The sequence below is a fragment of the Ursus maritimus genome, unplaced genomic scaffold (assembly GCF_017311325.1).
Source record: "Ursus maritimus isolate PB19 unplaced genomic scaffold, ASM1731132v1 scaffold_8, whole genome shotgun sequence".
NCBI classification, from domain to species: domain Eukaryota; kingdom Metazoa; phylum Chordata; class Mammalia; order Carnivora; family Ursidae; genus Ursus; species Ursus maritimus.
This window is the reverse complement of record NW_024426996.1, coordinates 77,264,817-77,278,746: the sequence shown is the minus strand read 5'-3', so window position 1 is coordinate 77,278,746 and position 13,930 is coordinate 77,264,817. Positions and strand designations below refer to the sequence as shown.

At 52.4% G+C, this 13,930-nt stretch overlaps 1 protein-coding gene across 1 annotated transcript in view; it reads left to right on the top strand.

Moving 5' to 3' along the window:
• Positions 1-13,930, top strand: part of CUNH4orf50 (chromosome unknown C4orf50 homolog) — a 45,851-nt gene that overhangs the window by 9,026 nt on the left and 22,895 nt on the right. The window contains exons 4-7 of the mRNA XM_040624925.1: positions 6,261-6,390; positions 7,512-7,639; positions 8,384-9,117; positions 9,430-10,831. Coding sequence (XP_040480859.1) covers positions 6,261-6,390; positions 7,512-7,639; positions 8,384-9,117; positions 9,430-10,831 — 2,394 coding nt within the window. The remainder of the gene's footprint in view (positions 1-6,260; positions 6,391-7,511; positions 7,640-8,383; positions 9,118-9,429; positions 10,832-13,930) is intronic.

The following is a 13,930-nucleotide window of genomic DNA, read 5'->3' as shown; positions in this document are numbered from 1 at the left end:
AAGATCCTGCTTCTCTCCACCAGGTCAATCTACATTTAAGGAGAAATCAGTGCGCAGCCTTACCCAAAGAAGACTGCTCGTTAAACAAACTAACAACAACAGCAATAACAAATCAAAATTTTCTTTGGATGAAATCTGTATCAAGTTAACTAGAACTTTAAATTCTCCACGGTGTCTTTCTGCTTAGATCATTTTAATAATGAGTTTCCCTGTGGCCATTTAAAAAAAAATTACTACTTTCAGCTCTGGTTGTCTCTCTCCTGTGTGATCTAGTCATTCGTCCTCCGTTCTGTCCATCAGATGAAAGGAATCCAGTGTGCATTTAATATTGGCACCTTACTGTAATTCTGGAAAATAAATCATGTGTAGATGGAAATTGTCATTTATTGGGGCTGCCGTAACAAAGGACCATGAACCGAGTGGTTTGAACAGCAGTTCTAGAACTTGAGGTCCAAAGTCAGGGTGTCAGCAGGGTTGGTTCTCTCTGAGGCTGTGAGGGAGGGTCTGTTCCAGCCCCTGTCCTGGGCTGGTGGATGCCATCTCTTTCTGTGCCTTCCCAGCGTCTTCCTTATCTGCATGTCTGTCTCTGTGCCCAAATGTCCCCTTTTCATAAGTACACTGGTCACACGAGTGGACCTCGTTGTAACTAATTGCACCTGCAAAGACCCCATTTCCAAATCAGGTCATATTCTGAGATTCTGGAGATTAAGGCTTTAACTCGGGAATTCTGGGGGACACCATCCAACCGGTCATGGGAGTCCCTCTGGACGAACAGTTTGGAAGACCTGCGAGGTGGTAAAACTGGGGGTTCCCGTTCCTTGATGGTAGGAACATGTGCTCCTTCGACAGCTCTGCGTGGGTGGATGTCGTCGATCCCTGGCACTCACCAGAGCATCTTTGTTCCAGAGGCTGTCTTCTGTGCTCTGTATCTGCCACTCATTTCGTCCATCCATGATCTTTGGAGGGAGGCACTATTTTATCCCCATTTCACAGATGAGGACGTGGAGGCACAGAGAGGCTCGTGACCTGCCCAGGGTCCCAGAGACATGAGGTGATGGGGCAGGAGTTGTGCCCCCATGGGCTCCGGGGGCTTGTGGATGCCCTGCTCTGTCCCCCGAGCGCATCCTGGTCAGTGGCTTAGTAATGAGCATGTCACGGGTACCCACTTGGTCCCTACGCTCGGCCTGGGCCTTAGCTCAGTACAGGGGCTGGAAAGTGCCTAAGACAGACCCTTGCTTGCACAGGATGACAAAAGTATCTGAGAGAAGGGCGTGGGGCTGTGGAAGGGGCCTGACGGTGGGTCGCTGCTGGGGACCCTGGCATTTAGAATGGGTGCTGGACCCAGGGCCACGGGGTGTGACAGTCTGCCAGGCTCTGTCTTACTCCCAGAGGACAGGGACAGCCTGGACTCGGGACATTTTGGAGTTGAAAAGGGCCATCTTGAGAGCAAGAAGTCCTCCCGAGAGGGCGACCAGGGAGACATAAAGTGTCCGTCAGTTACTAGCTCTCAGGGAGTGTAGCTGAGATTAAATGCTAGAGCCTATTGATAACAAAACTGCTGGAGCCCTTCAGGGTGTTGGTGTAGAATTGAACACCTGTGAAATTGGAGGCAGAGCTCTGAAAACACTGCACGGGTGTGTGATTTCGCCAAGCTGACAGTGCACTTCCAAAGGGACCCAGAGAGGTTAAGAGCTATAGGCAGGTGTTCAGCGCCTTTCTCTGGATAGCTGTGGTGACCCCCAAGTGATCTCCTTTTGTAAACCTCCTGGCAGCTGTCACTCTGGGATCAAGTTCAACCTCCTGCCCATGGCATTCAAGGCCCCTGCTGCTCTAGGCTGGGCTCCTTCTCCAGGCTCACTGCCCACTCCTTCCCCCCACCCTGCCCTGGCCACATTGAGCTTTCCACAGGCCCCTGAATAATGCAGGCTCTTCCGCCTGGCAGCCTTCCCTGTGTTTAGAAGCTTCTACTACTTGCTCCCCTCGGCTGCTCAATAAATCCCTGTTATTCTTTCTCCATTCAGTGGGGATACCGCTTCCTCTAAGACTTTCCCAGTCTCATGCCCGCTCGTTCCCTCCTCGTGCCCCTGTGGTGGCATGACCCGCCTCTGGAGGCCCTGATTCTCACAGTGCAGGGTCTGGCTCCTGTTTGCTCCTCGTTTAAGTCAGCCTTGAACCCCAGGCTTTGGCCATGCCTGCAAGGCTCTTGGTAAGCTAGTGACTCAGTGGGGAAGTGACCTGGGAAGATATTTGCTCCACTGCCAATGGCAAATGGAAACTTCCAGCTAAGGGACCGCCTCACAATGGCAGTGCAGGGAGGGAGGTATAGAAACTGGGAAACCTGGAGCAGTGTCTACCTGGGAAGTGTGCATGAGATAGAAAACCATTACACATCATCAGGGAGCCCCCGCCTCCCCCCAGCAGCCCATTGGTTACGTCTGATGTGCTCTGAGCATCGAGGTGTGAGTTATGGTGATGTTAATCATCATGGAAAGATGTTTTACTTGCTTCACGTTTACAAACACTTTTCAAAACAAGATTTCGTCAGTGCTGAGAGGTAGCCAGGCAGGGGTCTGTGTCCTTGTACCCAACCCCACAGTCCAGAGGAGGCGCAGGACTTGCCTGGGATCTCACACTTGCTAGTTTCCAGAAAAAAATCACTTGGGACCCAGGTTCCTGAAGGAATGGGTCATGGCAAGGTCAGACCCTGGCTGGGGAGGTGTTTGGGGAGGGGGTTTCTGCTCAGGGTGTGGGTGAAAGGCAATTTAAAGAGACTGTGGTTTGCAAGACAAGAAAGGCCTACCTGCAGATGTGCCCGCTTTTTAGCGAGCGTGCCCTGAGTACCTGCCATGTCCCAGGCACTGTGAGGGCATTGGGGCTGGAAAGATGATCCCGCTCTTTGAAAGCTTATAGGGGAGACAGACATAGGGGCAGGCAGTGGAGACTTTGTCTGTAGACTCCTACAGCAGGGGACAGCCCAGGGGCTGTGGCCTGGCCTGGAGGGAGGCTTGTGCAGGGAGATGGAAAATCACGCACTTAAAAACGTCAGTGTCAGGCTGTCACGCCAGAGCAGAGATCCTACTCCTTGTGACATCAGGAATGCTAACGGTCCTCCAGCCTCTCTGCCCCGGCAGTATGGAAAGAGCGACCCCTGGTGGCGATTTTGAGAATCGTTTCCTTGTTCAGCAAGCCCCGGCGGCCCCCTCCTTGCTCACCATTTGCACTTGTGCAGAAGTCCCTATTGCGTATTGGTATTCAAGGGCTTTCAAACACAGGCCGGTAATGTCAAAAAAATAAAATGTAGAAAATCCACGAAGATACAAGGAATGTAAAAGGAAATACTAATGGTTAGTGGTCTTAGGCAAAGATACCAAGTCCCTTAGTTACAAAATAAATACAAATACACAGAACCTCAAGCTCGAGATTCCATTCTATTCTGAATCTTTGTTAGATATTAACAGCACCTCAGCCCCGTTTATAGTGGGTGAATATTGGAAACAACCTAAGTATCTGATAAGAAGGAACTGCCTTGGTAAGTGAAGGCTTTCCTTCTGTAAGAGTGTATTAGGTGGCTATAACTTGTGGGGAGATGATCCTTCGATGTCATCAAATGAGACTTGCACAAAGCAAAAATGGACATTCTGTAGGAACAGACTCCTGGACGAATTTAAATGTCTGCATAGGAGCAAGCCCGGAAGGAGGTATTCTAGCACATGGATCACATTTGCGTCTGGATAGCTCTGTATTCCTCCTATTCTTCTGTTTGCTTATCTTTCAAAGTAAGTGCACATGAAACCTAAATTCCCATGAAATTGGACGTCACTGCTCCCGTGAGTAAAAAGGGAAGGAGGGGTTGACCAGACTGAGCAGAGAGCGGTGGGGAGGGGGAGAGAAAGCCCAGATCCAGTTCAAGGCCTGAGCTCTGGTTCTCTTCTCCCATCCTGTGTGCTGTGTGATCTTGGGCAAGTCACTCTCCCTCTCTGAGCAGTGATATTGTCACTTGTGAAATGAAGTGGTGATAGCATTGTCTTCTAGAATGCCCTCTCCTCTCTGTCAAGTCACCTCCCCGAGGCAGGGGTCTGTGAATTTTATCCACGGTGACGTCCCCAGCTCCAGAACAGGGCCTGTCTCTTAGCCGATACTCAGGAAGAATTTGTGGAACCAAGCTGAAGTCCCCTTGGGTATCGGAAGGAAATCTGAACAGAATGGAACGGTGCAGCAGTGCTGGTCTTCGACGCTGCCCTCCCAGCTCTCCTTGGCCCGTTCCTTTCTCCTCCTTACTGTCGCGCTCCTGCTGGCTCCCACGTGGAGTTCTGTCTCTCCCATTCTCCATCCCTTCCCTCCTCTTCTTCTCGTCCCTTTCTCTCGCTCCCTTTCCCTTCTGCCCTCTCTCTCCTCCACTTGCCCTTCTCCGCCTGTTTCCAGCGGTGCCCGTAAGCTGCTGACAGAAGCGCTTCATTCTGATCACGCGGGAAGCAGGTGGCTCAATGCAAGAGGCCACACCAGGTGCCGCGGGTCAGCAGGTCCGGCGCCCACAGCACGATGCTGGTGCCCAGGCCCCTCTGGCTTCAGCTGCTCTGGGCGGAGGCCCTGCTTTGTGACCGTTAAAAGCTTCTGGGTGGTTCTAAGGTGTGGCCAGGGTTGAGATTCCTGGTCTGTGAGGATGCTGGGTGTGACACAGACAATGGGAAGGTCCCAAACTCAGAGCATTAGGAGAGATTCTTGAGGGAGGGAGCGGACTTAATTTGGGGGAGGACCAGGGAAGGGCCTCATTGAGGATTTGGCCTTTAAGCTGAGCTCAGCAGGGAGCCCGTTGGCTGGGCAGAGGGGCAGAAAGAGAGGGGGGCAACAGGCAATAAGGGTGCAGGGCTCTGAGGCAGGGGGGACCAGGGTCCCTTTAAGGAGCGGAATGAGGGTGGGCGCAGTGCAGCGGGGCAGGGCTTTTCTCTTTCCCCGCAGTGAGAAGCATCGAAGGTTGGAAACAGGAGAAGCACCTGCTCCTGTCTCCGTTTCAGTGGGATTGCTCTGGTGCTGAGTGGGGTGAGGAAGGGAGGGGCAGGGACCGAGGTGCAGGCAGCCCACATCCTTCCTAGGAAGATGTGCCAGCCAGGCAGAAGGAACAGCGTATGCGGAGGTGCAGAGGCAGGCAAGAACCAGGGTGGGGAGAGGCAGGGAGGCCTCCGTGAGCAGAAACTTGAGTGAGGAGCATCAGGGGCACCCCTAACAGCCCATGGATGGCCTGCAGTGCCCCACTGCAGCATTGCACTCATCCCAGATGGGGGGAGCCAAGGGAGGCCTTGTAGGTGGGAGAATGCATGCTGGGGGGCTCCCTGGCACTGCGAGCAGGATGGGGGGAGCAGGAGGCCTAGCTGGGAGTCGATGCAGGGTGCTACCAAGAGCAGGTGAGGACCGGCAGGGGGCAGGTGGGAAGGGGACAGGTGTTACCTGTTCACTTCTGTTTCCCCCTCGCGTAGAAGAGCACATGACACACAGTCGGAGCCTAATAAGTGCTTGCTGAATAAGTGCTGAGCACCTGTCTTTCTGTAGGTTCTGCCTACCCATCTAAGTAGCAAACATCTATTAAGCACCTAATGTGCTTCAGGCTGAGGTGGGGTGCAGACCGGGTGAAGCCAAGTTGACGGCCTGAAGGCTCACGGTCTGGTGGGGGAGGCAGCGGGGAAGCAAATAGCACCCGTTAGAACCTGGCTAGAAGTAGTGGGGGGGGGGGCGTGGGAAGCTGGAGGGGGGCTCGGCCCCAGCACCTCGTGGACGGTGCGTCAGAGCTGAGCTGTCTCTAAATAATGTACGTGGCTTGCCTTTGGGGGGAGGCCGAGGGGAGGGGGTGCCGCCCGGAGACCCCCCTGGCTGCAGCACTGGGGACGTGCTGGTGGTTGAGGGACAGGTTGGCCCCGAGCCCCTGGGCAGGCTCCTGCCTCTGCCGTGTGGGACACACAGGAAGGAGAGGGGCCTGGGAGCCGGGGGTGCCCATCTGGGGAGCCCAGAGGCACCTTGGCTGGAGAGACAAGCCCCTCAGAGAGCCGGCTGCCGCGCCTCATTGTCTGCCCAAGGGAGAGGTGCTAACACGAGGGAGTTTGGCCCTCAGGACCAGGAGCACAGGCCAGGGTCCGGGCCATGTGTCCTCTGCTCATCTCAGCGGGGGCGGGGACTGGCTCCCTCCTGGGGTCGTTGGGGCTGGGCTGGGCTCAGAGAGAAGCCTTCCGCTGTGAGAACACTGATGGCTCTCTTCCTGTTTCTTCCTCAAGGGCGCTCTGAGCCGTATTCAGGACGAACCACTGTCCCCGCCCAGGGAGGACGCACAGGATGCCTGCAGAAGACAAGGCCCGAAAGCCACCCTCGGCTCTGCCGGGGCCCCTGGACCGGAAGGCTCTGCAGGTGTGTGGGGTGCCTGCACAGACACCTGCGGACAGGCTAGCTCACCTAGGACACGATAATGTGCGGGGGAGGGGAGAATGACTGCCCTGCTCTATAGACAGGAAGCTGAGGCTCAGAGAGGTAGTGCGGCTTGCTTGGTGTCACACAGCAAGGTGGGATCCGAGTCTGCGATGCCATGACGAGGTCCTTGACTTGGGCTCAACTAGACATTTAGGCTCACTCCTTCGGCCCTCAGGAGGGTGCCGGCCTGGCGACGCCCCTGCCAGCATGGGGCAGCAGGTGTCTCAGGAGGAGGGGTCTTTGCAGAAGGCCACGGGATGACTACCCGATCCTCACCCCACCCTTGGTAACTCAGGTGTGAGACAGGTGTGAGGTCTGGGAGCTGCTGGGGCTGGGGAGCCCCTTGTCCCTAACTTGTCCCTAGTGGGAACCAATGTCTCACAGTCTCAGGCACGGCTTCCGGATTTCCTGCTGCAAAAGCCACTATACTCGGGGAGCCCCAAAGCCACGATGTCCCACTGGGTGTCTGTGGTTTAATCACAGTCTTCTGAGGCCAAGTGCAGTCACAGATGCAGGGGTCATTTATAGCCAGTGGTGCCGCTGACCCACGCAGCTGCCATCCCCCTCTGTCCTATTTCTGGGGAACTGGCAAGTCAAATGGTCAAATTTGTCCTTGGAGAAGGAGGGGCCGGTCTGGCGGTGAAGCCTTGCACCAGCTCCTTCATCTGCACAACCGCCGTGTGGGCGGGGCCGGAGGCCGGGGAGGAAGACCCTGTGTGACCATGAGGGCGCCCGGGTGGAGGGAGGTGCCATGGGATTTGTCACCTGTGTGAGCTTCGTGGTCAGCAAAGGTGGCTTCCAGACCCAATCCGCTGCGTGTCAGCGGACGGTCATTCCCCAACTCCGAGCCTTGGTCTCCTTTCCTGACCAGGTGTGGTGATCGTCAGGCCACCTCCGGGCCTCGAAGGCCTTGAGTCGTTGAGAAGTGCCAGGTCCTCCCAAGAGCAGGTGGCTCAGTCGCTAGTGGCAGTTGTGACAAAACTCCTAGAAGGGTCTCTAGGAGTTTTGACAGAGTTGTGACAGAGTTGTGACAAAACTCCTGGGGTCCTCTTGCCTCCCAGGACAGTCTTCTGAGAGCCGCTGCTCCTGGTTCTGTGTCAGGGCTGGACAAGGCCCCTCTGTTTTGGTGCCAGGCCTGGAGACCACGGATGAGTCCCTGGAAGATGTCAAAGGATCTGACTGTGGACGGGTAAGGCCAGAGGCTTCCTGTGTGCCCCAGGTGCCAGCTGGGTCCATCAGCCCTACTGCCTGTGGGAGGTGGGAGAAGGGGCTAAAGAAGTGTTTGGAGGAACATTCTGGAAATAATTGAGAAGGAGGTTTGAGGAAACGGAATGGATACATGCATTGAAGTGTAGATTAAAATATAGTTTGAAATATCTATGAAATGTATCTTGTGGGACTGGCAGTGCTCTAGACCCAGGGCCCCAGCCCTCAGAGCAGGTGGTCTACGCGGCCGTCCACTAAAGCCTTCCATGACAATGGAATGTGCTATGCCTGAGCCGTCCAGTAGGGGAGCCATGAACCCCAAGCTTCTGAGCTCTGGGAACGTGGCTGGTGGCCTGTGGCTACTGTGTTGGACATGCAGGGATAAAGGGGGTAGACGACGCACGCATAGATATACAGGAGGGTGGGGGGCGCAGGAAAGGGGAACATACACAGTGTGGTGAAATGGCCAGGGGGCTGCGGGAGGAAGTAACATCTGAGTGGAGAAGTGAATGGATCAAGAGTGAGCCATGAGGGGATGTGGGGAAGGATATTCTGGGCAGAGAGAAGAGCAGGTGCAAAGGCCTTGGGGTGGTATTGGGCTCGGTGCGTTAGGGAGGCCTATATGGCCGGGTGAGGGAGCACTGAGAGCATCGGGAGATGAGTCACAGAGGTGGGGGGGGCTAAACAGATGAAGAGGCTGCTTCATACCTTCTCTTCTTGTCCCTAGCAGACTCCGGCTGAGCCCAGCTTGGATGAACAGGCCCTCCTTCTCATCTGTGGCTGCCCCCCCGGGCAGTGCAGGGACGGCTCACCCCTCCCTGTGGAGCTTGCCTGGATTTCGGAGCGGAGACTAGCAGCTGCTCAGGCCCAGGGGTCCTTTCTCCTGGTGCAGACGTCCACACCCCCTCCCTGGGGGCCAGCCAGGGACCCCTCTTCCCTGCTGCCACTGCTATTGCTCCAGAAGGCTTCTCCACAGGACTCCCAAATGCAACAGGTGCTGGATGCCAGGTCATCGCCTGCTCCCAGAGCCATAGGACAGCCCTGTCGGGATCATCACTGGGCACAGAGCCCCAAAGCCTCCCTCTGCCAGGAGTCCCCACGGACTTCAAGCCACCAGTTTCCCAGGAGAGGGTCCAGAGATCTGAAAGACCCTTGGAAGGAGGGAGGAGGACCCCCAGAGTGGAGAACCGAGGAGCAGGGGGCGAGGAGGGCTTGGGGCAGGAAGGAGGAAGACCTCGGTGACGAGAGCAAGCTAAGTCAGGAGAGCAGAGAGAACCCGAGCTTGCAGGGTGACGTCGGAGCCCTAGAGGGCAGGCAGATCGAGAACAGGGCTTCAGAAACCCAGGCCTCTGTCTCCTGCCCCTGGCCCAGGCCAAAGCTCCCACTGCCTCTTCTGCAGGGGGAGGCCTCAGTGTCTACTGAGGGGCCCAAACCTCTGAGTAGAAGGGGGAGGGAGGGGGGGCTTTCATCAGAGGAGGAGGAAGAGCACCCCACAGCCAGGGCCCGGGGCGCCCAGAGGCCGTCTCCGGCAGGAGCTCAGCTCCTTGCAGGGCAGGGCAAGGAGGAAACTCTTGTGTGGTCTGCAAAGGCTCTGCATCTGCAAGAGGAAAGCCCTGGGGACGAAGGGCAAGAAGAGAAGGAGGAGGAGGCATCGCTTCTAGAAGGGTCCAGTCTGGGCCATGGGGATGTCCCAGAGGAGCCTGGCCCCTCGGAATGTGTGGGCCAGGATATGCTCTTCTCAGTGGCAGAGGAAGGTCTGATGCTGTGTCCCAGGTTGGCCTTTCCACCCAAGGGGACCGAACCTAGCAGCGACCCGTGGGCTCTGAGCAAAGGACCTGGCAGTTCTGAGCTCAGACTAGACGAATTTGAAAAGGAGATGGAAGCTTGTTTCCAGCAACTCTCCATCCTGGAGCTTGGGTGTGGGGGGCGGTGGCCGCAAGCGTCCACACTGGTGGGAGAGAGCAGGAGCTTGGCTTGGAAATGGCCCAGCTGCCAGGGGAAGGCTTATTCTCGGCAGGCTTTGGGAAACGAGGGCTTAGATATTTGTTCAGCCAGGGAAGTCAAACCCAGGGAGACCAGTGAAGAGGTTAAACCAGGAGAGATGGAGGCCTTGGGAACCAGTGCGGTTCTTCCTGGGACGGTGCCTGATCTGGATGATGTGAGTCTGGGCCCAGAGTGGCCCGCTGAGCTGGGTCAGAATCAGCCACTGAGAGCCCTTGAAAGACAGAGGAGAAGGTTCCACCAGCTCATTTCTGGACTGAAAAAAGAGAGAAGCCAGGTTTTACACGACAACGCTGAGCTTCGGGGTGACCGAGAGAAATATCTTAGAAAACTGCACATCCTCGAAAAAGAGAGGGGCAGAAACGGGACAAAGATCGCCACACTCCAGCGGGAAAACAGCATGCTGTTAGGGGACATCTCTCACTTAAAGGGGGAGCTGGACCAATGCAGGCAGGTCATTTCTGACCTTGAAGACTGCAATGGGAAAAGTTATAGCAAAATTTCTGAGCTCGAAGAGGAGAACGAGAAGCTGAAAAGGCACGTGGCCCAACTTCAGAGAGCCACGTGGGAGAGCCTCAGAAAATCCAAAGGTGTGATGGAGCGCGTCACCCTGGGAAACCAGGAGCTCAAGGCTCTGATCTCGGAGCTCGGGGTTGGTTACAAAGAGCTGATGAAGGGCGTAGCGCTGGGGATAGAAGACATGGTCCGGGCCTTCAGGGGGGAGAATGCCCACCTTCTGCACAGGATCCATGTCCTGGAGACAGAAGTCGAGTTGGAGGCGAGCACCACGGTGGGCCGTGTGGTGAGAGCAGAGGAGGGTCCACAGGGGGAAAGCAAGATGCGGGGGGACAAGGGGAACGCTGTGGAAAGGGGGGTGCAGGTGACTCATCTCTCAGGGCAACCGACCTCAAGAGCCCACGGGCCGCCCTTGGAGGAGAAATCAGGTCCGACGGGCACATGGATGGGACCTTCCTTAGGTATGGAGAATTCCAGATACGATGCCAATTCTGCCGCTCCGTCCTTTGTCGGGGGAAGTGCCGAAGTGTTCAGTGCCTGGCAAGGAAATATCAATGCAGCAGGAGTAAAAGAATCACATTTGGAAGAGGCAGAGGAAAGACCAGGGTGTTCTGCGGACCCAGGGCGAGCTCTGATGACTGTGAGCAATGGCCCCCAGGTAGGTTGATCACACACAGTTGCTTCCTCGGCATCTTGCTAGCTTCTAGACTGCTGACCACCCCCTTTCCTCAGGTGAGGGGTAGGTACCTCACCATCCCCACTTAGCAGATGTGAGAGCAAGGGCACAGGGAAGTGAAGTAACGGGCAGTCAGGCGGCAGGAGGGGTGGGGCTGGGCCTGCCATCTGGGCAGTGGCTTCCTGCACACAACCTGAGACGCAAGCTTGCCCCTCTGCTTAGGCTGTTCCCATGGGTGTCGGGTGGGACAGGGGAGGGAGCGGTGTTGGCACTTCAAAATCAGAGCTCGTGTTTTCAGATCCAAGAATTTATCAAGCAGTCCAAGTCCTAATTCTGCACGTTGGGTCTCTCTGTCTCTCCCTCGCCCTTTTTAAAGATATATTTGACATATAACATTGTATAAGCTTAAGGTGCACGATGTGTTGACGTGGTACTTTTATGTATTTCAATATGATTACCACCATAGGTTGGCCAGCACCTCAGTCATGCTCCGCATTGGGTCTTGAAAGGGACAATGGAAAGAGTAGGGACTTTAGGCCTTAACTGGAGGTCAAACCCACTTAACGCTTCTGTGATTTGGCCAAGACACAGGCTTCCCTGAGTCATGGTCCACATGCGTGGAGGGTACTCCCTGTTCAGGAATCCCAGGAAGAAATGCTCATGAGGTTCTCACAGCGGTCTTGCATGTCTGTAAGACATTCAGTGTTGAGCCCTTTGTACCCACTCATTCATTTTCTCTCTCTCTCCCCCCCCTTTTCGGTTTCCCCCTTTCCCCACACTCCATGGCAGTTTTATCAGTCATTTCAGAGGATCCATTTGGGTTTTATCGATTTTCTTCATTGTATGTCTGTATTTTATTTACCTGGATTCTGTTTATACCTTCATTCTTCCCTTTCTTTCACTTTCTTTTGATTGAGTTGGCTGTTCTTTTTTGCTTCTTGTGTCGAAAGCTTAGATCATTGATTTTCAGCTGTTCTTCTTCTGTGATCTATGCACTTACACCTCTGCGTCTCTGAGCACTGTTTCAGCTACGTCCCACACATGTTGATCAGTTGGGCTTTCATGTCCGTTCACTTCAAAGTACTTTCCAGTTTCCATTTGTGACGTTTCTCTTCACCCATGGGTGATTTAGAAGTGTGTTGGTGGATTTCCAAGCACCTGCTGAATTTTTTAGTTACGTTTTTGTTCCTAATTTGTAGTTTATTTCACTATTGTCAGAAAACATACACTATATTATTTTAATTTTTTTTAATTTGAGATTTGTTCTACTGACCAGGTTAAGGTCTATTTGGGTAAGTATGCTGGGAGTTCTTGTAAAGAATGAAGAGTCTCCCGTTGTTGAGTATTGTGATGAGGCCAAGCTGGTTAGTTGTGCTGATCAGATCTTCTGTATCTTTAACGACGGGCTGTCTATTCACTTTGTTATTTACCCAGATATGTTTGCAATCTCTAAGTGTGCATTGGTGTATTTCTTCTTCTGGTTCTGTTGGTTTCGATTTCATATATCTGGAAATTATTTATGAGATACATGCAGACTTACAATTATGTTTTGCTGCTGACGTGACTCTTTGATCATGATGAAATGTCCCTCATTACCTCCCACACTTCTTGCCCAAATTGTACTTCGTCTAGTATGGAAGTAGTCACATCAGTTTCTTTCCCTTAGTGTTTTCATGGAATCCAACTTCTTTTAGACCATCCACCCTTCTGTGTTCAGCCTGTGGGCATCTTTATGTTTAAAGTGCATTTCTTTGAAACAGCATGTGGCTGCTTTGTCTTTGCTTGGCCCAGTTTTGCAACCTCTGCTTTTCAGTTGGGGTGTTTGGTCCACATACATTTCATACGTGTGATGCTAGAATTGGGTGTTTGTTTCCCTTCTTACCATGTGTTTTCTTTGTTCTGTTCTGTTCTAGTTCTCCTTTCTTGCCTTCATTTTTGCTATTAATGAGTATTTTCTCTTATTCCTTTCTCTTCTCCATGAGCTCATTCTGCTATACATTTTAGTATCATTCCTTCACTGCTTACCCTAGAGATTTCAGAATGTATCTATTAATTATTTAAATGTACCTTCAATTAGTACTTTTACCATGTGATACAGAAATCCCCAATAAATTAATAATTAGTAATAAATACTGCAAAATTGTTAATAGTTTATTTCCATTTACTCTTTCTTCTTTTCCTCATTTTTGTCATATGCATTACGCCCGTGGATGATAAACTTCATAAGGCATTGTTACTATTGTTATTCCAGACAAGCAATAATTTTCTACATTTACTGGATCTCCACACGGTCCTGTGCTGTCCATTCTTGCTCCCACTCCTAGGGATCTGTTTTCCTTCTGCCTGAAGAGCTTTGTCATTTCTCAGAGTGGGGATCTGCTGGTGATGAATTCTCTCCCATCTCTTTTTATGAAAACGAACTTCAACTTCCACTTTTAAGAGATTTCTTCCCCCCTGCTGGATTCAGAATTTTAGGTAGGCAGAGATTTCCCCCTCTTTTGACACTGAAGATTTCATTGCATTGCCTTCTGGCTCCCATAGTTTCTGTTCAGAAATTGGTTGTTATTGTTATGGTGTTTTTGTTTGGTTGGTTGGTTTTGTTTTTCTGAAATAAGTGTGTTATTTTTTGTCTTTGACTGCTTTTAAGATTTCCTTCTTATCTTTGGGTTTTGGCTACTTGACTGTGATGGGCCTGCTGTGGTTTTCTTTGTATTTATCCTGCTTGGATTTTTCTTAGCATCTTAAAATCATAGATTCAAATCTTTTATCACATTTGGAGAATTTCTGGTCATTATTTATTCAGATATTTATTTTGTCCTATTTTCTCTTGTTTCCTAGAATCCAGATTTTTTAGATTATATCCCATATCTTTTGAAACTGTTCAATTTTTTCCGTTTTTTTTAAAGCTTTGTGCATTAGTTTGAATTTTCTATTGACCTGTTGTTTAGTTCACCAATTCTGTGTTCTGCTGTATCCTATCTTTGATAATTCCATCCAAGGAGTTCTTAATTTCATTTGTTATATTTTATAACTCTAGGATATACATTTTATCCTTTTTAAGAGTTCCTCATTCTCTGTTGA